At 35.7% G+C, this 23,873-nt stretch overlaps 1 protein-coding gene across 2 annotated transcripts in view; it reads right to left on the bottom strand.

Moving 5' to 3' along the window:
* LOC149821500 (sodium-dependent phosphate transport protein 1, chloroplastic-like) overlaps positions 1-18,369 on the bottom strand; it is a 39,727-nt gene extending 21,358 nt beyond the window's left edge. For both annotated transcript variants that reach the window (XM_089982749.1, XM_089982750.1), the window contains exons 1-5: positions 18,148-18,369; positions 16,681-17,180; positions 16,106-16,213; positions 14,535-14,690; positions 11,568-11,783 (exon numbers count right to left, since the gene is read on the bottom strand). In XM_089982749.1, the coding sequence (XP_089838875.1) occupies positions 11,568-11,783; positions 14,535-14,690; positions 16,106-16,213; positions 16,681-17,180; positions 18,148-18,205 (1,038 nt within the window). In that variant the 5' untranslated portion in view covers positions 18,206-18,369. The remainder of the gene's footprint in view (positions 1-11,567; positions 11,784-14,534; positions 14,691-16,105; positions 16,214-16,680; positions 17,181-18,147) is intronic.
* Between the last annotated feature and the right edge of the window lie 5,504 nt (positions 18,370-23,873).

Raw genomic sequence — 23,873 nt, 5'->3', positions numbered from 1 at the left:
GTAATGTAGATAGAGCTCTTGTTGTCGCAGCACAGCTTTAAGGGAGTTGAGAATGAGACTCCCATATCTTTAAGCAAACTTCTTAACCATACGATCTCCGTGGTGGTAGTGGCCATCGCACGATACTCTGCTTCGGTAGAAGAGAGTGAAACTTTCTGTTGCTTCTTACACCTCCAAGAGATAAGTGACTCTCCAAGAAACACACAATACCCTGTGGTAGAAATACGATCATCGGGGTTACCACCCCAATCAGAGTCAGTATAAGCAAGAAAAGTAAGAGGTGAAGAAGAGGGTAAGAATAATCCTTTTGTTATGGTGCCTTTCAAATATCTGATAATTCTCATGACAGCAGCCATGTGAATGGTGGAGGGAGCAGTCTGAAATTGACTTGCACTATGAACTGCATGAGAAATATCGGGCCTAGTGATGGATAAGTATGTGAGCGACCCAATCAATTGACAATAAGGTGTGGGATCAGCTAAAGGAGTGTCATCACTGGCTCTCATCTTGGCATTGATTATTTCTGGCGTCTCCACCTTCTTGTCATCAGTCAGTCCAGACCTATCAATAATGTCGAAGGCAAGCTTCATCTGAGAGAGGACATACCCTTTGGGAGAGTATGCAACTTCAATACCTAAAAAATATCTTAGATAACCAAGATCAGACATATCAAAATTTTCTTTGAGAATATTCTTAATAAGGTTAATACCTCTCTTATCATTACCTGTGATAATCATGTCATCAACATATAATAACAGAATTGTAATGTGATCATTAGAATTTTTAACAAACAAAGCAGTATCAGTATAACATGAGGAGAAACCATTATCAAGAACTACTTTGCTAAAAAGATCATACCAAGCTTTAGGTGCTTGTTTAAGACCATAGAGAGCTTTATTTAACTTTAGAATATTTCCTTTACCAATTTCAAGACCTGGCGGAGGATCCATAAGCACTTCTTCATATAAATTTCCATTTAAAAAAGCGTTTTTAACGTCAAGTTGATATATAGGCCATTGTTTAATGGAGGCTAAGGCAATTAAAGTTCGCACACTAGTCATCCTAGCTACGAGAGCAAAGGTTTCCTCATAATCAATTCCATATTTTTGGGCATAGCCTTTTGCAACCAAACGAGCTTTGTATCTCTCAAGAGATCCATCACACTTGGTTTTAACTTTATATACCCATCTACACCCAATTGTCTTTTTTCCTAATGGTTGGGGAATAATACTCCAAGTTTGAGCTTTGTTAAGAGTCTCTAATTCAACTTTCATTGCTTCAATCCAATGTGGATGATCTTTAGCTTCTTTAAAGGAAGTAGGCTCATGATATGAATGAATTAACATGAGACAAGCCCTATAATTAGGTGAGAAAGATTCATAAGATACAAATTTTTGTGGAGGTCTACTGTTACGAGAAGATCTCCTAGGTGCATTAATAGGTTTTTCTAATGAGAGATCTTGAGAATATCTTTCAAGAGCAGGTTGATGTTCAATTCCTGACCGCCGGGTATATACATTTATTTCATTAAGATTCTCAATTTGAGAATCATTACCATGTTGGAGTATATCATTATGATGGGAGATGCCATCACAAGTATTATCGCAAGTAATTGCATCTGGTGTTTCAATTCTATGAGCAAGATCAAATAGGAAGGAATAGTCAAAGTTTTCTCTAGATGTGTGAACATCAAATCCATTTTGTTCTTCAAGAAAGTTTACATTTCTTGATATATAGAGTTTATTATTTCGAGTATCATAGCATCTATAACCTTTTTGATTTTCACCATATCCAATGAATGCACATTCAATAGCTTTAGGTGATAGTTTATCTTGTCCTTGAACAAGCACAAAACATTTACATCCGAATATCCTTAATCTATTAAAATCTGGAGTAATTTTGAATAATTTTTCAAAAGGTGATACATTTTTTAAAGAAGCAGAGGGCATACGATTGATTAAATATGTTGCGGTAAGAAGAGCTTCGGCCCAAAAGTTTTTAGGAACATTTTTAGAAACAAGAAGTGTTCTTGTAGTTTCAATTAAATGTCTATGTTTTCTTTCCGCAAGACCATTTTGTTGCGGGGTTTTAGGACAAGATCGTTGATGTAAAATTCCATTTGTTTTGAAATAATTTTGAAAATCTTTAGACATGTATTCTCCTCCAGAGTCGAATCTAAATATAGCTATATTGTTTTGAAATTGGTTTTGAATAAGAATATGAAATTCTTTAAAATTATTAAAGACATCGGATTTGTTTTTAATAATGTATACCCATGTATATCTAGTAAAGTCATCAACAAAACTAACATAGTAGGAGTAGCCTCCCTTGGACAGAACGGGTGCCGGTCCCCATACATCGGAATGCACAAGTTCAAAAGGTCTTTTTGACACAAAATTACTATGAGAATACGGAAGCGAATGAATTTTTCCAAGGATACAATCATTGCATGTGAATGTATTTGTATTACAAAATTTTTCCAAAAAAGGAAAGAGATACAATTTAAAAACACTAGGATGTCCAAGTCTTTCATGCCAAGTCTCAATATCTTTGGATTGAACATGATTACAAAATGATTTGGTTGGCAATGACAAAAAATCCATATAATAAAGATCCCCTCTTCTATGGCCTTGCCCAATCCGCTTCCCGGACCGGAGATCCTGCACATAGCAATGGCTAGGTGAAAAAGTGACATTACATTCAAAATCGGTAATTTGGGAAACGGAAAATAGATTTAAATTAAGTTTTGGAATAATTCAAATTTTGGGAACAAAAAATTCTTTGTTTTCATTATAAGTTTTCTCAAGATTCCCAATGCCTTCAACATCCAAGGATGTTCCATCGGCAGTGGAGACAAAAGATTTAAATTTGTTGAGACTTGTTTTTGATAAGAGTGATGCATTCGGAGTCATATGAAAGGAGGCACCCGAATCAAGAATCCAAGAGGTCATACCTGGGAAGGAGGAGATAGCGGCGCCGGAAGTGGATGGTGTAGAGGAAAACTGAGAGGAGCTCATCTTCATGAATTGTTGAAGAGTTTCGGTAAGATGAGCAAGGGACTCTTTTATGTCACCATCTTTCTTTGAGTCTTCATTTGGAGGAGCTTCACCAACGGAGGCCACCTTCTTTTTAAATCTTGGGCAATCCGGACGAATATGGCCCGGTTCATTACAATTATGGCAAATGATTTTCCTTCCTCCACCACCATTATTTTTGAAAAAATGAGGTCGTTTGTATGGCCTTACATTGTTGCCGGGTCTAGATACGGCATGAACTTCATCAACATCTCGTTTTAATGCCAAACGAGTCTCTTCTTGACATAAGTCGGCCAAAATATCACTTAGAGGAGTAGAGGCCCATGGAGAAGGGATCCTCTAAGTTGATCAAATTCGGGGCGAAGCCCATGAATAAATTGGAAAAATCCTTCTTTTTCCATTTGCTCTTGCCTCATAGCAATAGCACTACCTTCCCATTGGGGTTCGAGAAGGACAAGTTCATCCCATAAAGAAGATAGGGCACTATAGTAGTCCCTAATACTCATATCACCTTGTTTGGTAGCTCTTACCTTTTCTTGTAGAAAGAAATGCCTAGCAAGGTCTCTTTGAGTGTACATGCCTTTCATAAAGAACCAAGCTTCATTAGCCTTCTTGAATTTGGCGAGATTTGCACAAATCTTTAATTCAACATTGTTCATGAACCATGCTAAAATTTTAGCATGCTCACTTTCCCAATCTTCTAATTTAGAAGAGTAATCAAGAATAGCCTTCTCTTTTTCCTCTTCGTTCAAAGCTTTTTCCTCATTACCTTCAAACTTAGTCAACTTCAATTGTGGTTCCGGAATGGTTCCACATACATAACCCCAAAGTTTTTTACCTTTGAGATTGTTTTCCATAGCGGCCGCCCACATGCGATAATTGGTCCCATCCAATTTGAATGAGAGGTCGATTTTTGCATCCTTGTTGGCCATTTGTAGAAGAGGAATATAAATGCACGAAAGAGAAGGATATTACTTGTCAAAAGAAGATCCGATGAAGCTTTATCAACCAAGGCTCTGATACCATGTAATGAAGTGCCGGATGAAGTCTCCAAGAGCAAAACAAGAGAGCACGCACATACACAAATAGCCACTAATGGGCAAAAGAACAACACAACCACTTAAAGTGGTAAGGCACCCAAAAGAAGATGAAAAATATATATTCCACTCAAAAGGCTTCAAAGAAGCATGCATTACAATGGGGAGAAACCCCTTTATTTATAGACAAAAGAGGAGGCTTTGGAAGGGCTCCTAGAGGGACGTTGGAGCCCTTCCAACGGTCATAAATATGACCGTTGGATGCTCCAACGTCCTCCTAGGTGGGGCCCATTCCAAGGTGGAAAAGAAAAGAATAAAGAAAATAAAAAAGAAAGAAAAAAAAGGAAATAAAAGAAAAAAAGAAAAGTTACAATATGCGATAAGAAGTAAAAAGAATGTTTTACCCCTATATGGGTCTATTTACAAAAGATATAAATATATATATATATATATTTATATATGTAGATAGACACATAGACATATATATAATTAATATATATATGTGTATGTGTTGTGATCTATATATATAAATATATATGTACAACATATTTTAACAACTAGAACAAGGACACAAATGCCAACATAGGCTAAAATCACACACCATGGTGTGAATCAACGTGCCTTGTCTACATATAATAACACTCAAGACAAGTGTGTTCAGCTACTAGACCAAGAGAACAAAAAGCCAACAAAGGGCTACCAACACACAAAGGTGTAATAATATGTCTTGTCTACATATGATGACACTTAGATAAGGGGCATAAAAAGAGAAGACTTTTGAGGCAATAAAACTTGTAATGACAAACATATAAATAAAACCTTGAATCAATAGAACAATATTCTTCAAAAAGAATACACATAACAATAATATTTTGGAATAAATGTGTGAATATACACACACCAAGAACACTTGTGCACAAAAGCACAAAACACAAATGTGCAAACATACTCATAAGATTCATAAACAATAAAAGGTTGGGCAATAATCCCAAAAACCTTGATTTTAATATACCTTAAAATATTTAAGGTTTCAAATATCCATCACATTTACATATAAATGAGAGCATCTACTAGATCAATGGCCAAAAGAAAAAAACGAGTGACACACTCATAATTAGAGATCGTATAACAAATCATTTTAGAGTCTCAAGGTGCCCATAACTCACCTCAACAACCATCTTTAATATGGCAAGTGGACAATCTAAAATGACATAACACAAGGTGCCCTCAACAAACATCTCTAATATAACAATAAGGCCATAAAAGGATTGATGCATCATATAACAACTTGTGATGGATAAAATAAGTGCCATAAAAGGCAAAAATACTTTTGCAACAAACATAATGACATAAAGAAATCATCTTGGGATAATCAAGACAATCAAGCTTATAACAAAGGAATCACAAGAACCGTAACGGTTCCCAAAGAGACCTATAACACAATACTCAAAGAAAGAATATTCAAAAGTACTTGAAAATTTATAGAATTGGGATTAAATCCCATACAACAAGCTTTAATATTCTTTGATTGAGATGAGATATGCGGAAATGTATAAAGTGCTATAAGCACTTACAATGTTTTATAATGATTAAACAAAAGAGTCAATATCTAAATTCATTATATTTTCCCAAATAGAAATGTGCACAAAAGCTTCATAATGGATGTGCACGAAGGCACTCATACAATACTTGAACAAATACACACCAAGGTGTAAACAAACATGCACTAAGGCATGTATTTCATAGAAAAGAGGGAATGCATATAAGCACAAATATTTGAAAAACAAATGTGCACAAAATACAAAAAATACACAAAAGTCAACAAGCATGCACTTCATAGAAAAAGCAATGCTTGAGTCTCTCAAACTTTAATTATGCAATTATATGCTTGACACATGCAATTTAAGACAAAGAAGACCATATTACGGCCAACGTAGGCATCTTTAGAGATATAATCAAGAGGTTTTGAAACCTTATGTGAAAAATACAACCCAACAAGTTTATAAAGTTGCATCCTTAGAAGAAAAGTCAAAATTAATGAAATCTTTTATACCAAAAGATGCAATAGATACACTATGCATTCGATATAGTGTGAGAAGTTCTTTTAAAAGATCTTTCCTAATGAACACAATGGTTCATACAACATATTAATTACAAACAATTTTTCAAAATTCTTTAAATAATCAAAAAACATTGAAAGGCCTTTCTCATAAATAGTTATCATTAACAAGAACTACTTAGGATTCATAAAAAGATAAACAACAAAGATTTAGATGTGAGAGATTCTCATACAAGAATTCTATCAAATTTTTCACAAAAGATGCACTAAAATCCATAAACAAGAGAGGAACTCAAACAAATTAGGCTTTATATGAGAGTCAAGAGCTTTTAAGCAAAGATCATTAATTTAGCAAGAAATCATATATAATTTTTAAAAGTTAACTTTATAGGTCAATCATGAAATACTTATGTAAAAATCATAAATCTCTCATAGTTGAAGATAATTTTGAAAAACATAAATTACTATTATATGTGATGAGTAATCGATAAATATATAAACAAGAATTATATATTTGGACAACAAACAAGTTTACCAAATTTAAAAGGCGATATTTTAAAATATACGAACACGCGAAATGTGAAAAGAAATGATTCAACTATCATAAACACTAAATGTACAAAATATATGCAAGAAAAATAGTTTCTTAATGCATAATATGTTAGGAAAAGAGATACATACCGGAAACTTAAGGAAAAGAGAAGAACAATGAATATTTCACCATTTCTTGAGCAACACGCTTTCCGTTGCACCAAAGGACAACCCCATCGTGACCTTGCTCTGATACCATGTTAGAAAGTGGCTTTGAGTACATTAGGTTCAATAATGAACCCATACACATGCACATGAAGTGTGAATATACCCACTAAAGGGAACAACACAAGCACATAATCTGCTAACACATAAACCCACAAAAGGGGCAAAATATGACTTAAAGTCATAAGTTGAATATCATTGAAGAAAAAGGAAGAAGAGGGTAAAAACCCAATACAATGGAGCAAATGCTCCTCCAAGGAGTAAAGAATACAAAGGGGGAGACCCCTATTTATAACACAAGAGAGGAGCCACATAGGGGGCTCCCAAAGGAGTCGTTGGGAGCCCCCAACGGTCACATTTGTGACCGTTGGGGGCTCCCCAACGACTCTTTGGGGACCCTCCCTAGGTGGCGCAAACCACAAAAAATAAAAAAAAAAAGAAACTAAAAAATAAAAGAAAAATTACATGCATATTCCAATTGGAATATGCGTAAAATGACAAATTACAAGAATACCCTTGAGGGTATTTTAGGAAGAGAAAATATATATATTTATATATATATAAATAGAGATACGTATACACACATATATATATATATATGTATACGTATCTTTATATATATATATATAAATATATACATGTACATTTAAGGATTATATTTCAACATACATATATGTGTACGAGTACACATATTTTAACAGAGACTACTAGAACACTCTTTATATTAAAAAATGTTCCAAAAATGTTTTGGGCCGAAGTTGCTCTTACAGCAGTTTATTTGATAAATAGGATGCCTTCAAAAACCATTGAAAACATTTCTCCTATTGAAAAATTATTTAAAAGATCTCCCGATTATAAAAGGTTGAGTCTTTGGTTGTAAATGTTTTATCCTTACTGACAAAAACGACAAACTTTCCCGAAAATAAAAAAGGGTATAGTTGTTATGAAATTAAACGGAACAAATTATATGTTTCAAATTTTCTTGAAAACAAAAATGGATTTGATAAAGAGAAAATCCAAGAGCATTGTGACTATTCATTTCTTTTCGACCTTGTCAATGAGCCTGAAAGATGTGATGACATTCATAATATGCATGGGAGTGACAATGAGGACACTCATGATGCACATGGGAATGTGAATGAGGGTCTTGATAATATAGACCTATCTGATAATGAAATTCAAACATATATTCGACATACCGAAGACCATCCATCGTGTGCCTTAGAAATATATTCTCAAAATCAAGATATAGATTTCTCTAGTGTTAGATGATCCATGAGAATTTCAAAATGCTGCTAGTAGATTCGTATATCATGATTCTTTTGAACCTAAATATAGATATTGTCTAATGGTTATACACTCATATGTAAAACCATCATCTTACCATGATGCTAAAAATCATCAAGAATGGATTAAGGCAATGAATGATGAATTAGAAGCTTTAGAAAAGGCAAAAACTTGAAAAATTCAAACATTACCTAAAGTAGAGAAAACTATAGGATGTTGATGGATCTATAAGATAAAAATTAAAAGTGATGGGACATTAGAAAGATACTAAGCTAGGTTAGTAGCCAAAAGATATAGTCAAGAATACTGAAGACTATGATAAGACGTTCGCTCCAGTCGCTCGAATCACTACTACTAGAACCTTTATTTCTATAGCATCAGTTAAAAAATGGCCAATCTTTCAAATGGATGTAAAAAATATCTTTTTAAATGGTAATCTCAATTAAAAAGTTTACATGGATCTCCCAAAAGGTTTAAGTTTAGCACATGAAAAAATTCTTCGGTTACAAAAAGCATTGTATGGTTTAAAGCAAGCCCCTAGGGCTTGGTATGATTGATTCAGTACTGTAATGATACAACTTAGCTTTAAACCTTTTTATACTGACACTGTATTGTTTGTTAAGTCTTTTAATGCAGGAATAATGATATCACTTCTCTACATTGATGATATGATTATCACAGGAGGTGATAAATAGGGAGTTAGTCATATCAAAGATGTGCTCAAAGCTAACTTTAACACGATAGATCTTTATTTTTTATGGTATTTTCTTGGAATACAAGTGACTTACTCACCTCATGGTTATTTGTTATCGCAGACTAAGTATGCAGCAGAGATCATCGAACGATCAGGACTCAGATGAAAAACGAGTTGATACTCCAAAGGTCATCAATGCAAAGATGAAAAAAGATTACGAAGAACTTCTGAAGGATCCAACTCCATATACAAAAATGATTGGAATTGTCTTATCTCTCTATTATTCGTCCTGATATTTTTCATGCTATTCATTCTATTAGTCAATTTCAGCATGCTCCCACTACAGTACATATAAGTGTTGTAATGAGAATTATTAGAAATTCTATTAATTATGAGTTATTTCTTTCATTATCTTCCTCGTTAGATCCAACTCCATATACACAAATGATTGGATCTTTGTCTTATATCTCTCTTACTTGTCCTGATATTTTTCATGTTCATTCTATTAGTCAATTTCAGCATGCTCCCACTACAGTATATATGAGTGTTGTAATGAGAATTATTAGAAATTCTATTAATTATGAGTTATTTCTTTCATCCTCTTCCTCGTTAGAAGTTATTACTAATTCTGATTCTGATTGAAAAAGAGATGCGAATGATAAACGCTCAACCACTGGTTAATGTGTTTTTTTAGGTGATTCTCTAATTTTATAAAGATACAAGAAGCAACAGAAGGTGTCCCTCTTTTCCACTGAAGCAAGGTACCATGCCATGGCGACAACTACGTCTAAGTTAGTATGGTTGAGACAGTTATTATAAGATTTAGGAGTTCACATTGCAAAATCCTTGAGATTATGTTGCGACAACAAGAGCGCAATATACATTGCAAGCAATCATACATTCCATGAAAGGATCAAACACATTGAAATGGATTGCCGAAATTTCTGAAGAAGACCATCATGTTGCCTTATGTTCCATCTGAGTATCAACTGACAGATTCTTAACTAAAGCGTTCCCGTCACCTAGATTTCATTTCCTACTTGGCAAACCCTCAGTTGTTACGTTGTGAGCTTGAGGGGGGTGTTAAAATGTGCTTCTAATATATATATATATATATATATATGTTCATATCATGTAAACCGAAATACCCATTAGGGGTATTTCGATCATTTTACCTTGTAATAGAAGTCAACCCATTAGGCTCTGACAGTTATTTTTTGTTTTTTGCATTTTTGTTTTTTGGTACAATCAAATGGGACAGCTCCAACTAGCTGTTGGAGCTGCTCCCAGCAGCTAGTTGGGTTGCTCCCTATCTCTCTTGCTTTTTATAAATAGGGCTTTAAGCCCTTGTAAATTATAATGCTTTCTTAAGCATTTGTGTAATACAAAAGCATTTATTTTATTCTTGACCCTTTTCTGGGTGGTGTGGATTGATCAATTAGTATTCTTGAGTTGGTTGTGTTCTTGTAAGCCTATAAGAGCCACTTGTTGGATTTTGTACTTATGTCATTACAAAGAGTCAACTTACTATGAGAAACTAAAATTAAGGGCCAAATTTTATAAATAATTGATTAAATGAATTATAAAAGATACTTGAGATCAAGGTTAAATTATGGTGCGATTTAGTGCAAAAGTCGGGGAACTCCAGCTATTGCGCTATTCTCTAAATTCTAAGCCAGAATTAATTAGCTACTGTAATATAACACTATATGATATGTTGTCATGTGCCCATGTGTGCTTGACCGTGTTTATCAATGAGCCTCCATGTCTTCACAATGTGATGGAAAATTCATGTATTCTCCAAATTAAAAATGCACAAAGCTTAAATTAATCATAACTGCACTTTCTAGAAGACTTCAAAGTTAAAATGTTATGCACAAAGAACATTAGACGCATTCACTTGCCCTCTCCAAAATGTATAATTTGTTGGAAAACCTTGAGCACAGAGAGAAAAATTATGGTGGAGAAGTTCTTTTACAAGAGGAAGCGTACAATACAATTTTGATAGGAAAATCAATTTGAAAAAATGACCACAGATCCTCCAAAAATTCTCAACATTATCCAAGGGCTCCCCTTCTTTTAGGTTTGATTCTAGTAAACTATTTTGTTATTTGATAGTCTCACACATCAATGAATCAAGGACAAAGTAATCACCAAACAGTATTTTGGGCAGTCGAAGGACAAGTACTGTAGTAAAAAGGCAACAAAACACATCAATGAATAAATGGGAAAGTATTCATGTTGTCATGCATCAAGCAAGTTTGTTATATTAATACAAAGCATGAACAAGCACCTCTAAAAACATCATAAACTAAATATTAAAACGCAGTCTATGCACATGATAATTAAGAGTTGATCCAGAGGACCAGAATAACTAGGGTGCAAACGGGTCAGATTCAAGCCGGATCCTGCAGATCCGAAGAGGTTAGATTGAATCTGAATCCGAAATACATGTGGTAGTACTGGATCCAGAAAAAAAAAAGAATAAAACATGTATTTACATGTAAAAACTGCATTTGGGTAGAATTTTGGTTTAGATCACCTCCAGATCCGAATCCACATTCAGATTTTACTTAAAGGATCCATATAATAACCCATAAAAGTGCCTTAAACTTTTGTATCAAAAGTTCACCAAATATTCTTCAGAAACAAGAAAAAACAAAATCAAGTAGATGAATTATAAATGTAAATACTCTCACCTTGTTTAGCCAAAATGCAAACCACACAGTTCCCAGTGAACCAAAAGAGTAAAACACTGATGGCCAGCCAAACTTATGTATCAACAAGGGAGAAAATGCTAACCCAGTTACTGATCCAAGGTACATCCCACTGTAAACCAGTGCAAGAGATCTACTTCTCTCTGCCACTGGCATCCACTTTGACAAAATATTGTTCATCGCAGGCATTGCAACTCCCTGCCAGAACATGAATATGAATATTGTAGACATGGACACGTGCAAAATAGATGCCTAGGTGCATTAAGGATAAAAGGATAATCCAAGACATCTACCAATAATGATTAAAGATAAAGCCAACATTTCATAAAATAAGAGGATAACAAGCATCAAAAATAGAATTAAAGATTAACAATAATTAGAGCTTTTCAAGAGATTTAATTCATATATAGAAGGGAAATTGCTTTGTACACTTGAGTGTACCATGATGGTGATACACACTGGCATTTTCCAGTCATATTCCATCATCAGATTGGCTGCCATCCAGCATGGACAATGGTACCCTGACAGTAGGAATAGCTTGTTCCAAGTCAAACTGAGTCCAAGATTGGCTCAGTTATTGTAGTGAAAGGCATTCATGAGACTAAATATTCTATGGCCAGTTTCAGGCTGTGATAAGGCCGAATATGGGTGTAGGGCATCACACCCTTTCAGATGGTGTTGACTTCACCAGTTTCCAGTATCACAATGGCCAGAAAACGGTACAGTATATAGGGCTGCTTATACACTCGAATGAATATAAACAGCCCCTATATAAAAGTCAAAAGTGTCTGAATCATTCTTCCCATCATCTTCTTTTATTTTGTTTCCCAGCCTAAATTGTGCATGCTAAAAACAAATGCATCCCTACCACGCATTAACTTTGCTAGCATAATCCATAACCCACACCCTATAAAAGAAAGTCCTAAATCCAATTAACTGCTTAACTGATCAAGAAACTGGTTTGGTTTATTCATATGCCTCAAATGCTGGGATCCAGATCAGGCTTGATTTTACTCAAGTTCACATATAAATCATATATGTTCCATTCTGTCAGGATCCAAACCTAATCAATAAGAAAAACACATGAATTTTGACAAAAAAAAAGGTCATATAAACATCATACTAGCATAGTGGCCTGTTAAAATATATGTAATTCATATATATATATATATATATATATATATATATATATATATATATATATATATATATATATATATATATTTATATAATACCCGATAGGGGTATTTCTGTCATTTCACAAGTACCCGATAGGGGTACTTGTTTTTCTTAGTTTATTTTTCTCTTTATTTTTTGTAAAATGTATTTTTTATTTTTTTGTTTTTTGCTCACTCAAAAGGGGCCCCACCATGTAGTCGATGGGGCCTCCAACGGTCACATTAGTGACCGTTGGGGGCTCCCAACGACTACATGGGGAGCCCCCTAGGTGGCTCTCCTTTTAAGGCCTCTTGGCCCTCTCCCTCTCCTTCTCTTGTGTATAAATAGGGGTGCTCCCCTCTTGTATTTCTTACTCTTGAGAGCTCTCTCTCTTTCAATAAGAGGCATTTATATTTTTATGTTGTGTTGTCTCTTGTGGGTTTGGGTATTAGCCCCTCTTTGTTTGTTCATTAGTAGATGTTGTAAGTGCTTAGTGCACTCTTTGCTTTTCCGCATATTTCATTACATGGCCATCCTGCCTTTTACCATGTTACAGTCTCATGTTTGATCAGATCATATATCTATGACCAGAACCAAATCATGGTGAGATTCAGATCAATTTAAATGCAACTGAATATTTAATCAGATCACAATGGCCAGCATAGTGGTCATCCATGTCTTTTGCCACATTTTAGTCGCTTGTTTGCCTGATCCGATCAGCTATCTATAACCAGATCCAGATTACGCTGATTCAGATTGACTCAAATGAAAGTATTCATCCCAATATCCAGTCTGACTACAATTTCTAAGGTCCAACACAAAGATAGTTGAATGTGGATCAAGTTTGTATTCTAGCTCAGTTGTTCAGCATTCTGCTTGTCCTTTACATTTGTTCATCTAATTGAAGAGTTCATGGCATTCTCATATGCCGTTCTAACCTTGCTACTGTTTGATGATTTAGAGAATTTGTTTCTTTTAAAACTGCTTTACATACATTTCTCCTTTTCACTTTATCTGAGCATACGGGTTTATGATTTTATTCACAGGAACCAAACAGCAAAGGAGAGAAAAACAGTACTAAGCTTCAGTCTTTCAAAGCCGATAGAAATCCAAACTCTATCAACACATAGTTGTAGAAAACCGTCTAACGTCAATCATCTCATATTGTTTTTGGGCCATAATCCAATCCCATTATTTACTGATTTACATGATTGCATCCTTAGTCTTTTAGGTACCAAATAATAACCAAAAAAATTTATATCTGCAAAAATCAAAAACATATAACTGGAGTGACTTTTTGCATTTCTTAGCAACTCTTCTTAGTATGCCATTGCAAAGCATTTTTATCTAAATAGTAAAAACTTTATTTGACCAAGTCAACAATGGTTTAGCTATGTTTCAAAGAAGTCAACAAACCTAAACTCCTTGGGTATGTGATACGCCGAAATCTACCATAACCCATGGACTAGACTAAGTAAGCTCAATTTGACTCTCTGGTGAATTAACCTTATCTCCATCCAATATCCAATTGGCGGATAGGTGGTTTTGTCTAAAAGGTCTTGACATGAAATATAACCAAAGTTATTAGCAGTTCAGATCTGGCTAGTTCATGAAATTTTTTAAGAAATAAGATTTAGAGTTCTTGCCTCATGTTTTTTTCTTTTTTAATTCCTTTGCTACACTTTGTATATTATTTCCATGTTGCATTGAAAGTCAAAATACAACTGAAATAATAAAGTAAAACAAAGGAAAAGACTAGATGACAACAGAAATTACTAGGAGGAAACCAACCTCGCCAATGCCCATGAAAGCACGCACAACAAGTAAAAATGGCAATCCAGTCTTTGCAGCTATAGGTGTGAGGACAGTAGCAATAGACCACCAGACTACAGCAAAGCCCAAGACACGCTTACCACCAACTGTATCTGCCCATATACCTCCTGCAATCTAGAGTATTGTATTTGTAACTAATTAATCATGTCATTCAGCACAGACAAAAAAAAAACATGAACTTGTTCACTGCTTACAAATGAAATTGGCACAATCAAATGTATGTATTGTGCATCAGGACTTTACAAAAGTGTCAAAAAAGAACAAAAATGATAATATGATATGCATAAAGACATCTCTTTTTTTGTGATACGCATTATAATTTTGAAATTCAATTGCAATTATGGATATAATTTAATACCCCTGCACCCCCCACCCACCCCCACAACACACACACAGACAAACAGCTGTGTCAAAGAGTTAGTCCAACTTAGTCCTGTGTTGTGTCCTCTTATAGAATGCTTTTAATGGAGAACTACACAAAATAGAATGACAGATGTCCTTTTAACTATGTCTATATCCATGTTTCAAAAACATCAGACACGACATCAGAGCATTATCGGACTTTATTCTAAATAAATTAAAATCTATATAACATATTCAAAAGTTCTAGGATGACAAATAGCATGGTTTTTGAAAAAAAAATGGTAAACTGCTTCTACAAGCAGTATTTTCAGGAAGGACAAAATAAAACCAATAGAATGAGTTGGAACTGAAGAAGGGATACAACCCTTGCAGGTACACAAAAATCATATCAGGAGATCAATATGAAACAAACACAAGCTATGTGTCCTTACAACAATGAAATCCATGTGATTTGACTAGAAATTTCATTTTGTATTTCAGTACTATCCTCATTGTTTCCTGTGTTCAACATATTGTCTTTAGCGTGCAATAGAAAGTAGCAATACAGACATAAAAAAATGCATCATGACCACTATAAGTGCTTATTCAACTAACAAATGATTGAATTTCAAAATCTTTTCGACTTTGGTTCTGTAGGAGCAAGTCAGAAATATTGGGAAATAGAACCATCTGATTCTGAACCACCCTTGGTTCGCAGTTCATGGTAAAGATGGGCAATGTAGCTACAAGTGACTTTTTGTCCATTCATATAAGATATAATAGGAGTCTTGTCCATGGTCTACTGAAACTGAATCAGGTAGGCCTTAAAAACCAGTTTATCCTAAACTTTAAGAGTTTCTATTGTATGTTTTGTCCAATATCAAATGCCTTAATATCATTAAACCATTGACAAGTTAAAATTCTTCCCCATTTCCAGTGTTATCCATGACCGAATATTTACCAATTTACTTTCAGGTATGCTCGTATGCTCGCTCATATATTGCATTTGCATAGATTGTTCACTTGTTCATGTAGTGCACAGATTTGAAACTGGATTTTGCTAAACTATTCCAATTATAAGAATTGCAACGAGAAAAATGTGAGACCACAGGTCAGTATTTCCAAAACAGTCATGGAATAGAACTATGAAAAAGAAAATGGCACACCCTTCCAGTATAGTAACATACCTGGGTAAGAAGGTAACCCCAGAAAAAAGATGACTGGATTAATCCAACAGTGGCAGGGTTCCAGCCAAACTCTGCTGACATAGGTAGGATAGCAATGCTCATATTTACCTGCCAGTACAGCATCACCTTGTGTAACTATGACAGAATTAACAGAAACTTTCCTTATCTAAGCAGTAATCATATCATGTGGATTTGATCTCCAAAATTCTTGAATTTTTCTCTTAAGCTACCAAATGCAATGTTATATGTGAGGCTCAAGCACCATGATGGCAAAGACAAGACAAGCAAATGTTTGTCCGCATATGTTATTCCACCAATCTGCACCCAAAGGGCCAACCAGAGGAAGGACTTAAGTGGTGGACAGTCAAATCCCCCAACTAACTATAAATGATAACATGGAGAAGGTCATTCAACCATTCACAGTAAAGCCATCATTGATGTGCCTGGATGCATCTTAGAGTAGCAGAAACCGCTCATTCATCAAGCAGCATTTGCAATACAATGAAGTGCAACCACTAAGATTTTAACATAAATTGATGTGATCATGTAAAACTCAATCAGGGAAAGAAACATACACGATCCATATTGCACAGGAGAAATGCAGAAAAGCAGAGAATAACTATCACCCAACGCTTTGGTAACTGCTCCAGCAATGAAGACGAACTCTGAAAATCTCCCTCTTGCACATTAACTTCAGTGACCGAGTCCGGAAACTTAACAAAATCGGGTCTGGGCTCTGCAATATCATATGCCTCTGACTGAAGCTTAGTGTGAGCTACAAGTGCACCAGGTTCAAGGGACCTCTTGAAGTTCACATTAGGAAATCCCAACTTCCTACGCCTTCTCAAAAGTGATGGTTTGCTACTTCGGTATGAACAAGAAACATAGCACGTACATTTAACCTTCTCTTGGTTCTGAAAATGTGGAACCCAAACACTCTTCTGAAGTACTCTATCTGAGACACTCTTCAAACCATTCCTGGTAAAGCAAGTAGCAAGACATAGTCTCCCACTAACGATACCAAGACAATCAAAGCCATCAGATGAAAGACCTAATACTCTCCATTTCCTGGGTCCTGCATAAACCACAGTGGACTTTATCATATACGAAGCTTTTTTATGCCATACAAACTGCATGCAATTTGAAAAGGTTATGTTATTTGTAAGTGAATACTATGAGTCTGACTCAACAGAATTTGATCAAACAAATTTTTTCTATCGCTAAGATGGAGAAGAACTGAACTAAGATTTCATCTTTCCGTGTCACCAACCAAATCACTTACTGCAACACAGAATTCTACTCGATCATCAATCCAGTCACTGTCCACATATTTCGTACCATTGAAATTGAATATATCTCTTTACTTTTACAACTTAGATGTCTCATACTTCTTGAATAAGTGATTGGATTGATGTGATTTGGCTTGACATTATATGCACAATTCATCAAGTTATACAATCCCAAAAAAAAATTGCATGATATCAGCTTCTCTTAAAACACGTGCAGAAGGGAAAGACACGAAACAATACGATGTTCATCCAGTTAATCAGCTGAACTGCAAAATACAGCATCCTTGAGAAAACTTGCAACAGAATTGAGATCACATAATCGACTCCAACGTGCTACTTTTGAAGGAAAGTGCAGGGCTTTCGGTAAACACCGATAAAAAGACATAGAACACGCTATTCTTCTGTAGTTCCCCACCAGAAAATTGCACACAACAATACATAACATGAGAATAAATTTGGAGTATCCCTGTAACGTAGCATAATCCAATCGCACAGCTAGGTATCTGTGTGCATAATATACCAATTCCAAGAGATTCCAACAATTAGGGAACAAAAATCATCGCCGGATTTCATTGTGCGGCACCTCCGGCACCAGCCGAAACAGTTCGGCGATGGATTAGACCATTTAATGAACCAGATTCGCGCTCAACGCATCTCGTACGCACACAGAAACTCAATGTTCGGTAGGCAAGCAAATACATAACGTTTAGTTTCGTCGATCCAGCACAAAAGAGTATAAGGAGTGAACCAAACCTTTCAGAGACAACGGAGCGACGGGTTGACGAGTGAGAAGCAGGGTAGCTAGTGCCATCCTTCAATCTTCCGTCAGAAAGAAAAAAAGCATCGAAATTTCTCCTCGCTCTTTCTCCCTCTCTTTGTACTGCTCTCGTACTCCGATAAAACGGGAGATTGAGTTCAGAGAAAGAAGGGAGGAGAAGTAAATAGCGAGGCCGATTTTTTTAGGACGATTGCGAGAGTTTGGAGGGAGATCGGGGACGATTTTTTTTGTGAGGTTTGGGATTGGGGCGTCAACATCTACGGCTCTGGTGCATGTCTCAACACGTGTCAAGCGGGCCATCCTCCTCCTCCCTCTCTCCTTGAAATTAGGTTTCGCGATTAGTGCTTAATTAGGGTTTAGACGGAGATGATCGACTCGCCGGTGGCCTCTTCGCTTCTTCTTCCTGTAATCTCTATCCGGCTCCGGCGATCGCGAGCTCTCTCAGTTGGCCGGATTTCGCTTCCCGCGCCCGGATCGTTACTCGCTTGGCCGGAAAACGGGAGAGAGGCCCGCGGAGGATTTTTTTTTTTTCAAATGAAGAGGATAAAGGCGGCAATCTGGCTTATTTAACACGCTAGCCGGAGATTGGTTGGTTGTGGTGGGGAATCGAGTTTTGGTGATTTGTCCATTGCATATAGGGCTGGTAAATGAGCCCCGAACCAACCAACCAAACAGAGCACGTGCGGATATACGAAAACCCGTAACAGTAGGCGGGTTATCGTCGAACGGGCCCCACATGTTGATTTTATAAAAAAAGAAAAAACGAAATTAGTGCCGTTTTTTACCGCCATGAATGCTATGGATGAAAAAACAAGTTTTAGCGGTGGTCGTGATCGCGGCTAATGCTGTTATTTGCCTTGACATGCGTGCGATCAGTGGCGAGTGAATAGTGGACGCCCATTCTCTGTCACGGCTTACTATATATATATATATATATATATATATATATATATATATATATATATATATATATATATATATATATATATATATATATATATATATATATATATATATATATATAGTGAGATAGATAGAGTCACTAGAATGTGAGAACTAAAAATATGAGCATTTCCGACACTTTTTTGCAATTCCAACCACCTGGATGTGCTTGGCATGGTGAATTTGGTAGGAATCAAAAATTGGATTGTGTATTTTTTATTAAAAATGTGATTTTTGAATGCTTGAATATTTATAAAGATTATGAGCCATTGATTTTAAAGCTTTAAAAAATCTAGTTTATGCATCAAAATTGGTAGATCATATCTGCATAGTTAGATCAAAGAGAAAATAACAAAAAAATGGATTTACAAAAAAATTGTTGAAATGCTCATATTTCTAGTTCTCATATTCTAGTGACTCATATATATATATATATATATATATATATATAAAGAGACAGAGAGAGAAATGAGTATGTGCTAAAAAACTTACAAAGATTTTGGACCCTTGATTTTTTGAATGTTATAAAAACCCACCCATGTGTGGGAATCGAACACTTTAAGCGTTGATCCCTATAAAATCAAGCACATAGATAGCATTTGTACTGTCAAAATTTAAAAATAAAATGAAAAAATATGAAAAGCTTACTTAGCACATTTCATTTAGCATATATATATATATATATATATAGAGAGAGAGAGAGGGTGAAGCCCAACCACATATAAGGCTGTAAAGATGAGCTGCTTTATATATATATATATATATATATATATATATATATATATATATATATATAGAGAGAGAGAGAGAGAGAGAGAGAGAGAGAGAGAGAGAGAGAGGGTGAAGCCCAACCACATATAAGGCTGTAAAGATGAGCTGCTTTCAGCTTGTAGAGAAGTCATTTGAACTTGTGAGATAGGCTTGGCAAACCAAACATGATCTAGTAATAAATATGTTTTGAGTATATTTTATATCATAGATGGTTGAAGCATTTGACTTGCAAGCCATAAGTTTATGGTTGAAGTCCTCGTGCTTATTTCTTTGAAGCAGTGCATTTACATTGTAAATGAGCTAGTTTGAACCTGGATATCAATAAGTTTAGAGTCTGATTACCATTATTTTCAATTTAAAGGTACACATTTTTAATGAGTTAACTTAGGTTCATCAATGGTCGCCACAGTAATGAATGGAGCTTGAACACCTTGTATTCTGTTAGTCCAGCCCTAATCCCATGTGGCGGAGATAAGGTTTGATGATGATGATTAGCCGAATAGAAGTATTGTACTATCAAATGCAGAAAATAAAAACATAGAGCAAGTACTAAGCGTGGAGACCATATCATGCTAGAGCGTGCTTTGCCGGTATTGAGATGTAGCAGGTTATATGTCCCCCCCCCCCCCTCGAACACGCAGGTGCATGTTTGGGGGTCCGAATGAGTGTCATGCCACATATATAAGCACATGGGGCTCGTATCCCCATGTGTGTCGGCATCACTTAGCATTGAAATCTGATACGATTGCAAAGACTTAAGTACCATTTCCTGCTATTCTTGCCATGAAACGATGATTTCAAAAAAAGACAAAAATATCCTGCATCCAGAAAAGGGAGGGTGATCTTAACTCTTCAAAGTCCAAACATTTTATTTTTGCCCTAAGCAGTAAACTCCTATGTTGCCGCTAGATCACCCTTTGACGATGCACCATCTGTTGTAACAGGAGCTCCCTTTGATGACGCATCCTTTGTTGTCGCCGGCGCATCCTTTATCACCGTATATTGCTGCTGGAGCAACCTTTGTCGTCATCCATGCAGTGGGAGCATCGTTGTCACCATCGGTTGCATCTACCTTCTCGGTGTTTCTCCTCCACTGTCGGATTACCAAAACTCCTGTCATTTCGGTGAGTTTCGTGTAAGGTTTCGTTATGTAAACAAATCAATTTGTAAATCTGAATGCTAAATCTTACATCTGATTGTACTATTCATGCTAAATAACACATATTTTCATACTGAAACAAATCGATTTGTACTTATCCACCTTCTGGGCCTCAAAAAATATTTAGCATGATTTGTTCTTATGAAGGCCAAACATTACAACGATATATACTTACGAAGGCTAAATTTTTATAATGATTTGTACCTTGGAATGCAACAATGATTTATACATTTAATGCAATAGTGATTTGCACGTTCGATGCATCTACAATTTATACGTTTGAAGCAGTAGCGATGTGTATTTATGATTTATAAAGTTACCACGATTTGTACTTTAAGTTTGTTAAATCGTATAACAATATTTACTTATGAAGCCCAAATGCTACAACGATATGTACTTATGAAGGGTGTGATTTCTACAACGATTTATACATTTAAATCAATAGCGATTTATACATTTAAAGCAGCAACAATTTATATGTTTGATGCAATAGCGATGTATATTTATGAAGTTACATCGATTTGTACTTAATTTTGCTAAATCTTACAACGATGTTTACTAATGAAGCCAAATATTGTGATGATTTATAATATTGGTGATTGTGTAACGAATGAGATAATTTATAATAATATATACTTGGGGAGGCGGTTGTAATATATAATAATACAGTTAAATTTATGTGTTGTGCAGGTTAGCAATATCTAAAATTCGTAAGACAAGAAAGCCTCCGTCGTTCGAGGGGATGACTACTGGAGAAATTATCCGCCAGTCTAATATATATAAGCATTATAAAATGTACAAAAATATAATGAAGATTGAGAATGATAAAGACAGGGACAAAGTGTTGAAATTTTATAATGTGGAGCCTGATTCATCAAATATTGAAGATGAAGAGCAAAGGAAGAAGGATGAGGAAGAACTAAAGATGAAAAATAAGAAGGATGACGAAGAGAAGGAAAAACAAAGAAAGGAGGAAGAGAATAAAAAGCAAATGAAGAAAAGGTAAATGAAGGAGGAGGAGGAGAGGGAAAGGTAAAGAAAGAAGAAGGAGGAGAATGAAAAGCAAAGGAAGAAAAGGCAAATAAAGAAAGAGGAAGAGGAGGAGAGAGAAAGGCAATTGAAGAATAAGGAGAAGAAAATGCAATTTAAGAAGAAGAAGGAGGAAAAAGAGAGAGAAAGGCAAAGGAAGAACAAGGAGAAGGAGGAAGAGAAGGAAAAGCAAATGATGAAGATGGAAGAGGAAAGGCAAAGGAAGAAGCATTTTAATGAGAAAGATAAGAAAAGGCAAAGGAAGGAGAAGGACGAGGAAGAGAAGGAAAGACAAAAGAAAAAGAAGAAGGACGAGAAAGAGAATAAAAGGCAAAGGAAGGAGGAGGATGAGGAAGATAAGGAAAGGGAAAGGAAAAAGCAGGAGGATGAAGAGAAGGTAAGGGAAAGAAAAAAGCAGGATGAGGAAGAGAAAAAAATAGAAAGGAAGGAAGAAGTAGAAAAACAGAGGAGGGAGGCGAAAAAGCGAAGGAAGGAAGAAGTAGAAAAATATAGGAGGGAGGCAATGGAGTGAAATAGCAACAACAAAGGCAGAAAAGGAAGGGAGGAGATGGAGAAGATAAAAGTGTGACAAAGGTACGTAAATTGCTCATGTCTGTTATAATTTACTATGATAGGTATTATTATTTATAACGATTATTGTGATAGTGATTACTATGTATAGCGATTATTATGACCTATGTTGTAAGACCCACAATTTTTCAGACAAATTTTGAATAAAATTCATGAGGCATTTACTGGTGAAAATAGCATTTTTTCTCAAAATGCGAATTGAACTAATTCCTGCGAGCCAGATATACTTAGGATACTCGTATCTTCGCAAATATATGCTCAAACACTCTGGAAGTCATAACTTCCTACTTGAATGAAATCAAGAGATTCCCTTGAGCCAACATTCTTAGTTACGTCAATACGAAGAGAATGACGTACTCAGAATTTTTCAAAAAAAAATTGTCGAAAAACCGAATTTTTTGTGGGACCCACGGAAATGTTGGTGGGATTCACAGAAATATTCCTCAGAAAATATCTGGTGGGACCCACAAAAATATCCCATGGAATTTTTATGTAGGCCCCACACCAAGGAACCTTCTGAAATTAAAATAAAGCTAAGGGCATAAAAGGAAATGAATTTTTCTAGCTTTTTCTAGAAAAATCCATGGAGGAGGTGGGCTTTGGCTATAAATATCCCACCCCACTCTCTCTTTTCTCATAAAAATCGACCCCCCTCTCTCTCTTGCCTTTTCTCTCTCTCCTAAAGCTCCCCTACCAAGCCTAGCCTACCTAAGCCTGCCTGACCTGGTCCTAGCTCACCTGATCTGGTCTGAACCCACTTGACCTGATCCAAACCTAGTTGACTTGACTTGAACCTGGTTTGGTTTGAAGTCAAGGTCCTTTTTTGTCTAGATTCTGGTTTGGTTTTCTGAACCCAGACTTGCCCTACTTGGGCTGAGTTTGAACCTGCTGAACCCACTTGACTTTGACTGAACTTAGTTTGGTTCAAACCCCTTGGGTTGAGCAACTTGACTTGCTTTACCTCTTTCTCAACTAGGTCGACCTCATCTCACCTAGTCTGACCTCTCAAAGGAAGGTTCGAAGCAGAAGACGCAGTTCAGAGTTGTTCTTCGCAAATCAACAAGTAAGTTCGCTTTGTTGATCCATCTCTTTCAAGTATTTGCTGGTTTGTATATAGCATATACTTTCTGAAGTAGTATCTGACCCTAGTTCTTGGTTGAGCCCTTTCGGACACTTCGGTATTCAACCACTCACCTCGTAACTATCGCC

The sequence above is a fragment of the Nuphar pumila genome, chromosome 12 (genome assembly GCF_984573655.1).
Source record: "Nuphar pumila chromosome 12, dmNupPumi1.hap1.1, whole genome shotgun sequence".
NCBI lineage: Eukaryota > Viridiplantae > Streptophyta > Magnoliopsida > Nymphaeales > Nymphaeaceae > Nuphar > Nuphar pumila.
This window is presented reverse-complemented; position numbering and strand designations above follow the sequence as displayed.